The sequence below is a fragment of the Eurypyga helias genome, unplaced genomic scaffold (assembly GCF_000690775.1).
Source record: "Eurypyga helias isolate BGI_N326 unplaced genomic scaffold, ASM69077v1 scaffold18525, whole genome shotgun sequence".
Classification (NCBI taxonomy): Eukaryota; Metazoa; Chordata; class Aves; order Eurypygiformes; family Eurypygidae; genus Eurypyga; species Eurypyga helias.
The window spans coordinates 30775-39568 of NW_010249694.1; the positions used below are offsets into that span (position 1 = coordinate 30775).

At 53.2% G+C, this 8794-nt stretch overlaps 1 protein-coding gene across 1 annotated transcript in view; it reads right to left on the reverse strand.

The window, feature by feature from the left end:
- RBPMS2 (RNA binding protein with multiple splicing 2) overlaps positions 1-6469 on the reverse strand; it is a gene marked incomplete at its 5' end in the record, with an annotated part of 15205 nt that extends 8736 nt beyond the window's left edge. Inside the window, 5 exons of the mRNA XM_010151464.1 lie at positions 2546-2694; positions 3347-3497; positions 5054-5116; positions 5686-5724; positions 6392-6469. Coding sequence (XP_010149766.1) covers positions 2546-2694; positions 3347-3497; positions 5054-5116; positions 5686-5724; positions 6392-6469 — 480 coding nt within the window. The remainder of the gene's footprint in view (positions 1-2545; positions 2695-3346; positions 3498-5053; positions 5117-5685; positions 5725-6391) is intronic.
- Between the last annotated feature and the right edge of the window lie 2325 nt (positions 6470-8794).

Sequence of the window (8794 nt, forward strand, 5' to 3'; positions counted from 1 at the left end):
TAGGCAGCCACCGCCTCTCCCGCTCACTAGCGGACTCAAACACAGAGCTGCAAGAGGACGAGGATGTCAGGTTTAAGTCTTCTGCAACAAGCTCTTGGTTTAGCTACAGCCTCCAACTTCATGCCTGCTTCAGGACTGATTGCTATGGAGCTGCTACAGCTCTGGCCATCCCCATGAACAGCCTCCAGCCAACACCAGTCTTGGGAGGAAGAACTGCAGCTATCCTGGAGAACATCCCATGTGCCCACAACCCTGCTAGCAAGGCAAACCAGCCCCTACCAGAGAGGGCAGGGGGCTCAGCACACCAAGACTAAGGTTACAGCTTTTAGCCCAGTTTGTGAGCAAAAGTCACCTCACTGACTCACTTCACCCTGCCTCGGCTCTGCAAGGGAGAGGGCTCCAGCCTAGAGACCAGGCAGCTCAGAGCTGCCAGCCTGAGTAATGTTTAACCCCGTAAAACTTTATTGGTAACATATACTGCGCCAGAACGTCCCTGCGAGGTCACCACCTTCTCGAGCACAGTGCAGCAAGGAGCAGCTGTAACTGCTCAGCCATCCCGGTGCTCTTCTGAAGAGAGCTGGGTCCGGCTGTGGCCATAGCCCAGGGGGGCTACACACTGGCTCTCTAAGGCTTAGGGGCATGTCACCACTTCCACATCTCCCTGGGCAGGGAGTCCCTACCTATACAGGGAGCTCGTTGGAGCCTCAGGGCCCGAAAGCTAGCAGCTTGCCAACTAGAGAGGGGCAGGAACTAAGACCCCAGAGGGAAGAGATCTGGCTGAAGGCCTCCTTGTTACCCTCCACTTGAGGGGAGCAGAGTTTTTCCTCTCCTACCACACAGCATAAAGTTTTGGTGTCTAACACTTACACTCAGGGTTCCCATATAGTCGCTGATGGTCATCCCTGGAGGACCTGCACTAATGATTTCACCTCCCTCAGCCACCTCATCAGGCCAAAGGGTTTTTTCCTGGTCTTCCCTGTCAGGAACAATTCAACCAGCAACAGCCTTTGGCTCCAGCACCCTACACACGAGGGCCAGGGAAAGGAAGACATCTGCTCTCCTGGGCTACCCAGGAGCAGAGCACACTCCTGTACTTGTGGGCACCATCAATAACTTCTGGAGAATGCCAGCAAGCACAACACTCTCAATGAAGGATCAGCCTTGCTCTGGAGGCCATTGGGAGAACAAATCAACGTCTGGTCCTGCCCTGGGCCCCACGTACTTCTAGTCTATCCCACAGGAGCTTCAGCCCAACACTAGCTCACCGGTAGAAGGGTAAAAGCAGAGGCCTGCAGGTATGCAAGGGGTAGGACAGACAAGCCTACACAGCCCAGGAGCTTGCCTCCCCTCCGCTGCCTCCACATCACATTTGGGGAATAAGCTTGGCTTGAAGCTGGGCAGTTACAGTCAAGATGCTTGCAGGAAGCAAGAGGATGCCAAAGGGCCACCTGAGCTGACTGTCAGCCAGGTGGACAAGGTGCAGGGACACAGCTCTTCTTCCTCTCAGTTTAAGCTGGGAAGAGTGGAGCTAAACACCCTACTTGGCAGGGCAGGGAGCAGAGGTTAAGCCTTGATTCTCTGAGGTGTAAGCCCAGAGTCCCACTGCCCTAGCCCCCCGTGGCACTACTACAGGAGCGGAGACCAAAGCAGGCAGACCACAGCTGGCCAGGAACACCAAGCAGGGCAGGGACAGGGGCTCCAGGTTCTCCTGTGTAAGTGCTTCAAACCAAGCACCTTAACCTGGAATTAGGACACTACTATTTTGTGTTTCCATGGTTTCAGGGACTTCATGCTCAGCAGGGGCGTTGGTCTCAGTACATTAAAGCATTCCAGTTTCAGACCAGTACAGGCATCCCTACACCTCCAGCTGTCAGCAAGCATACCCTGGGACACCAGGCAGCTGGTTGCACCATCACCAGCATTTCCAGAGGCTGTACACAGTGACTCTCCCTAGTCTGCATCCAGGGTGGCTAACACCACTGTCCCATCAGAGTTCCTCGCTGTGGCAAGGCTCTGATCACTCATCTCCTGCAGGACACCCTCCTTCAGCTTCAAAAGTATTTGAGTCACTCGGCCCAAGGGGGTCCCAGCTGTGCTTCTCAGTTTCAGCACCAAGCTATCCCTTTTGCCTTTGCTGTGACTTCAAGGAGGACTTCATAGCTATTTTACTTGCTGGCAGGTAGCATTTCCTCCCAGCAGTCCCACAACACAGTTTTCCAGCCACAGGGACCGGCAAACCCCGCAAAAAAAATCAAGGCTGGACTTTCTCCATGTGCCTGCTGCTCACAGGGAAGCAGGCTGGACCTGCAGGGTCAGAAATCATTGCCCAGCTCTGACTGCTCTTGGACACATAAACCTCTCCCCTGTGGTTTGCTCAGGGCTGGGGGGTGCCCCCGTGTACTTCAGCTGGGAGAAGGCTTTGCCCAGGAGCCAAGGTGCAGAGGCCAGGGTTGAACCAGCCAAGCAGAGACCCACGGGAGCGAGCACCAGGGCAGGGGAGAGAGGAGAGCCCAGTTCCCAGCACAGGACACGGGGAGCAACTCACCTGAGCGTGAAGAGCAGCAGCCGCAGCGGCGGCCGCCGGGTACGTGAAGGCGGCATGGGGGATGGCGGGGGTGAGCTCCGTGGTGTACAGTGGGTACGGAGCCCACGCTTCTGGGGATGCCGGAATAAGAGCTGCTCCAGTCAGGTCATCTAGACAGGAGGAGGCAAGGCGACAGCATCTCAGTAGCTGGCCCCAGCAGCCTGTTTCAGGGAGAGGGTCTGGATTTCCAACCCCGAACTGAAGCTATCTCAGGGAGCTATAAAATACAGCACTGCTGCAGCACCTCTGGGCAGCTCCTCTGGCCACCCAGCCATACTGAGAGAGGCCAGGAACGTGCTCCATCACTGTTCAGCACCCCACACAGGCTTTGAGCAGGCTGGTTCACACAGGCAGCGCAGGGCTGGTGCCACAGGATGGCAGGAGGGAAAACAGAGCTCTCAGCACCACGTTACAGACTGCCCGACAAGCCACAGCAGGCTGCTCGCCCCATCAAGCTGCACTGAGGGTACATGGCACAGAACTAGCCTTTTCTGCTCCACATCTAGGGACGGTTTAAAGGACTTAGGGCATCAGTTGAGCTACCAAAATCAACTCTGCTCTCTCAACACTTCTAGTGCTGGCCAGAAGCCTTACCAGGTACCTGTTATTCTCCTGCAACCCTAACACACTGCCCTTCCTGCACCAGGCAGGTTTTGGACAGAGCATATGGGGATATGCTTTCCTTTCTGGCAGCATTCTCAGGGTTGGGCATCTCCCAGGCTGGACCAGCCACGACCTCAGAGTCCCTCCCAGCATACTCACAGGGGTCCCGTGCAATGAAGTGTGCGCCCAAGGCAGGGTGGATGTTGGTGGGGTTTGGCGTGGCCATCAGCTTGCTTTTGGCCATCTTTGTGTTGGCTTTAGCAAACTCTAACCGCAAGGTCTGGGGGTTCTCTGGGTCGAAGCGGATGCCCTGTCACAGAAGAAAGCACAGGAATCTGAGGTGAGGTTTCCAGTACAAGCACAGGCAGTATCTATTCATGGAGCAAAGCCCAACCAGGGAACCAAGGCCATCACACTGCAGTCACATGCCCAGATTTTTGTCACCTCACTGCAACACTCAAGCTCCCCCATGCTTGTATTCCCCATGTTTAGCTCGCCTAGGACCACTGTTCCCAATGTGAGGGACACAGTTTTGCTCCTTATGTGCAGTTCACTAACCAGCACAGCAGTGATGGCTCCCAACACTGGTCAGTAGAGATCTGCCTGCTGGAGCCGGGATAACCCCATCCCTACTGGAGCTCCTCCATCTACCGCCAGCCTGGGCAGAGGCACTGGCACATGCCCCAGTGCCCAAGGCAAGGTCTACAGCAGAGCAGAACCACATCAGCATGTCTTGCTGCCTAGATCCCTCTGACTTCTGCAGGCACACATAGGATGGAGACCTTTTGAGCGTGCCTGTCATGTTGACTATCCTCAAGTCTTTCTTGAGCTGCAGCAGCTTAGCACATTCACAGCATTTCCAAAGAGCCTGGCCCAGACAGCTTTGGCCTGCCTTATGCCCTGCCATGGAAATAGCAGCATGGGAAGGCTAGCTTCCTTCCTTTCTGAAGGAAGTACCTTCTGGCTACAGAGGTCCTGGAAGGCCAGAGTCCAGGACAAGGACCTCCTCTGCTGAACTGCCACACACTTTTCATCAGGGCATTTGGTGAAGCTTTAAAGAGGCCACTATCACCAATCAAGTCCTACAGCCACAAGGTAGACCAACTTGGCAATAAGCCTGCTACCCACATACCCTGGTGAGCTTGACCTAGAGCCTCAAAAAGCTGATGATAAACACAAATTGAGCTCCACATGCCTCAGAGCATTACAGGGTGTCATGCCTGATCTGCCTGGGAACCACCCTCAGCAAACACATGAGAAGAGAGGTGTTCAGGGTTGGTTCCCCAGAGAAGACCTGCCTGCTTCAGGTACTCCAAGCTCAAGTCAAGCCAGGATGAGCCCCCACCTCAGTGCAAACAGAAGGAGAAAAAGCTCCTTGAAGAGTAGCTCTGGCCACACCTAGGTAATCCATGCTCATTTGAGCAAGGAGGGGTCTCTCAGTCCACAACTCTTCCCCATACAGGGGGAATCACTTAATGGATAAGGAACAGGATTCACAACCTGGATCCTGTTATCAGAGGCCAACTGTTGAGTAAAGAGGTGCATGCCAACTCGAGAGGTAGCTCTTCTTTCCCCACACCTTCAGAGGCCTTGGAGCAGCCTTCCAGTGGTCAGAAACTACACCTACATTAAGCACAGGACAGTTTGCATCCATTTGCTCAGAAGGACGTCAGCCCTAAAGAGCTCTCCTACTTCACTGGTGGGATGCTGTAAGACCATTTAGCTTCCATACTCAAGGGCACAGCTGAGACACCCCTGACCCTTACTATGCTACAGACAAGCCAAGCATCACTCTAGCCTACAGCTCCAGGTCTAGCTACAGCAGGGTGTATGGCCCCCAGCCCTCCCAGCACATCGGGTACTCACATTCAAGGCGTTCTTTGCTGCTTCAGCACCAGCCCGACTGTCAAAGGTCACAAAACCAACTGGCTAAAAGAAATAATGCTCATTTCAGTTTGGAAGCCTCTTTCAGTTCCTCAGACTAGCTTGCCACCCCCTCTGACCCAGACAGCTTACAGCAAGAAGAGGCCATCTAAAGCTGCAGGGGACCTTCAAGCAGACTTGAAGGGTCTTGGGTTATTGGTCCAAGATTCCTGCTCTGTGTCTGGTCCCACCACACCAAAATGCTTTGGTATTCCTACACATGGGGCACTGCTTACCCCGGTAGCCCCAGTAAGGGTACCCCTTGCACACAAGGGGATCTACTGCCTTGATCAGGATGGGACTGGGGAAGGTTTCTGGCAGCACAGGGTTTGAGGCTGAAACATCAGGTCTCATCCAGCCCATACAGCCCTGGACAGCAATAGAAGATGTGGAGCCATTCAGCACATGCCGAGAGCTTGGGGCCAACAAGACAGTGGGTGAGCAGAACCCAGGTGTATGCATGGTACTGAACACAGTGCTTTACATAGTGAAACGGTGTCTGTCCCCTCTTCCCTCCCAACATGTCTGGTTTTCTAGCAAAAGCCAAGAATACCCAAGCTGGAAGGAGGAGGTACCTGCTTTGAAGTTAGCTTGATCAGTGACCCTTCATAACCCTGCAGAAGGGAAGAAAGCAAGTCAGTGTCAGGTTCCTGAAAGAGCCAAGCTACAGCCAAGGCATGACACGACAGTTCCAGGAGTTTCTGTAGCACCAAACCCTTCATAAACCAGGGTTTGCAGCAGGAGTAAACACATTAACGCTGCTCTTTCCCACCAAAAGAGAAGACTGAGATTAGGTGAAGGGCAGAACAGGTTAGTCCATTCTAGCCCTTTGGGAACAAATCCCATATTTTAGCTCTTCATCAAGCTAAGATGAGCACCCTGCCTGGCTAATGCCTAGAGAGAACACTGAACCCTACGCTAGAAGGGTGCAAGCAAGGGAACCCAACTTCCCCCAGGGACATCCTATGTTGTGATCTAGTAAAGGACAGGCAGTTAGGGGATCAGGACACATCCTCAAGGAAGGGCTGATACAGTTTGGCAGCAGGGCTGACCAAGCAGCCTCCATCAAGCTTAGAGACAGCACGATTTCAACAACAGGCTCCAGGGAAGGTTACCCAGGTGAGCAAAAGCCATGGGATAAAATGCTGGTTTCATACCAGGTTCCCCAAGCTTTCACAGAAGGTGTACCTTCCCACTTCATCCTTCTGAAAGAGATCTTTTCTACAAGGTCAGCCACAAGACAGCATCTTTCCCACAAAAAGTCAGATTTGAAGACCTTACCTTGAATGGTCGGAAGAGTAGGTAGAGTTCTCTGGGCTTGATATCCACAGGAAGGCCACTGACAAACAGCGTCCGTACCTAAGAGAGAGGACAACAAGGTCTACTGAAAGGAGATGCTTAGTACAAAAGCAGGAGTACAGAGCACAGTTCAGAAGCTTCAGAAGCTACGTGCAATACCAGTAGGACACCGCACACTGAAGACAGCCTTGCAGGCACTAACCCTTCTCTACATTACTTCAGTCACTGATTCAAAAACAGCCTTCAATTTTGAAAGATACCTCACTGCTATACTTACATCTTTTGACTTCTGCAAAAGCCCCAGAACATCACTGGGAGGATGATTTTTAGGTCTGTCCCAGCTCCTCACCAGCACACAGACCCTTCAGAAGTTGGTCCCAAACCAACTCTTACGGTGTTTGTTCTACTGTGCCCAGCCAAAAGCCAGCTGTGCTGCACCAAGTCCATGTAGGCTGCTGCTCTTTCCAGCAGCCACCTGAGAACACAGGAGCACGCAGCAGAGCCCTTGTGCCCTCTAACCCCTTGGGGCAGCCAGATTCAGACTCCAAGCAGGAAACTTGCTCCTATTTGCAGGAGGAAACACATACCTCCTTGAGTTGCTGGGCCCAAGACAGTTCTGGCAGGGCAGAGAGATACTCTTCACACTAACTCAGGGCCCTCCAGGACAAAGAGTCATCATGCAAGTCTTGGCATCCTCTGCTCCTCTTGCACTCCATGCATGCTGAGACTAAGGGCTGCCACCACACAGTGAACACCCCAGTGGCCTGCTACCACCCCCCATTAGCGTGCAGAGCCTTTTCTCCAGCCTGGCATCTCTGAGACTGCTACAGAGTGCAACCACTGAGCATCCTTCCCATCCCCTCCCCCGAACCCTCAGTATGGATGGCTCTACCACACAACCCAGCTTTTGCTTTGCCCTGTCTAAGGATGCAGGACGCTACCTGGAGCGCTCAGGAACACTTTCCATGCCCAGGCTCAGTCCTACACTCTCCCCACCCAGCCCTGCTTCCTATTTGATGCATCACACCAGGGCTACCTCATGCCCAGACAGAGCAGGCAGCGGCACCATCTCCCAGCTTCCTGGCTGCCTCGAAGATTTTGGCACTTGCGCTTCACCGTGAGCTACACGTAGCGCCTGCAGTGCATTCCCAGATGACGCACGGCCATCTCTTGCAGGGGAGGACTGTGCGGAGTGTGGTGGCACACATGTGCCTCAGCCATGTGAAAGCACCATCCCTTTTCAATATTTCAGGATCTGAGTGTGCTCAGACCCCAGAATGGATGTTTCTTCCAAGCAGATAGAAATCTGCATCCCTGTTGGGTCTCTAAATGGTCCCATGATGTGTTGCTCAGTAAGTCCTTGCGACAGGCATGACAGAATGGAAGATGCACGGCTGCTCAGGGAAGGGGAAGTCAGCTACTCAGAGTCCTTACAACAGTCTGAACAGAGCAATCAAGTGCCTAGGAAAGCTCTTTGTCAGAGGTAACAAGCTCCTAATGCCAGCCCCATATGTTGTTGCAAGGACAGGAGCAAGAGACCTTCTCTCACAGGCCAAAAGCTTCCCTTGGCCTTCAGGTCCAAGCTGTCACCATACATGGCATTGGAAAGGGGATCCCAGCCAGCCCACAGCAACCGTCAAGGGCTGGCATCGCCCCAAAGAAGTTTGGCAATCCCAAATGCCACCAGCTTACATCTTCAAACAAGGTTTCCCCACGGATCTCAAGACAAAGGAAGGTCCCTGTTCAGAAGGGCTTGTTAGAAGCAACAAGCCCAAGTGGTTGGTTTTCTGAGATCTCTGCAATTCAGCACATCCATAAGTGATCATGAAAGTGGGACCAAGTTGTTCAGGAAAGGGGTGGTGGGAGACCTAAGCATCACATGCGAGGGACAGAGTGAGGTAAGCCAGGTGGAGATGGCTTCTGAGCCCAGGTGTAAACATGGGATCAGCAGCAATCAAAGCTAATGGGCCACAGGAAAAAAAGGAGGCATCTTGCCCATCTGAGCATGTTGTGCATAGTAGGCAGTCCTGGTCCAGCCTCCTCCTCCTGCTCTGGAAAAGAAGAAACGGTAGATGAGGGCAATAGGGTCTGGACAAGCATCTTCAAGCTGATTAACTGAACTGGGTCTCTCCAGTCACCCCTTTGCTGCCCAAGTCCTGTAGGATTTGAGAGGCCACTGGGACCACCCAAGGCTGATGAATCCAGGCTTTCAGCTCTTGCACTCAATATGCCGACACAGGGTAGGCTTCTGCTCAGATATTTTTGCCCTGCTTCAACTCCTTGCCACCAAACACCAGATCCATGTAGATATTCAACCTTCTCACAGAGCAGCTGGAAAAGCTACATGACAAAAACAAGTCCATCCAGGAAATGCCTGGGCCAAAC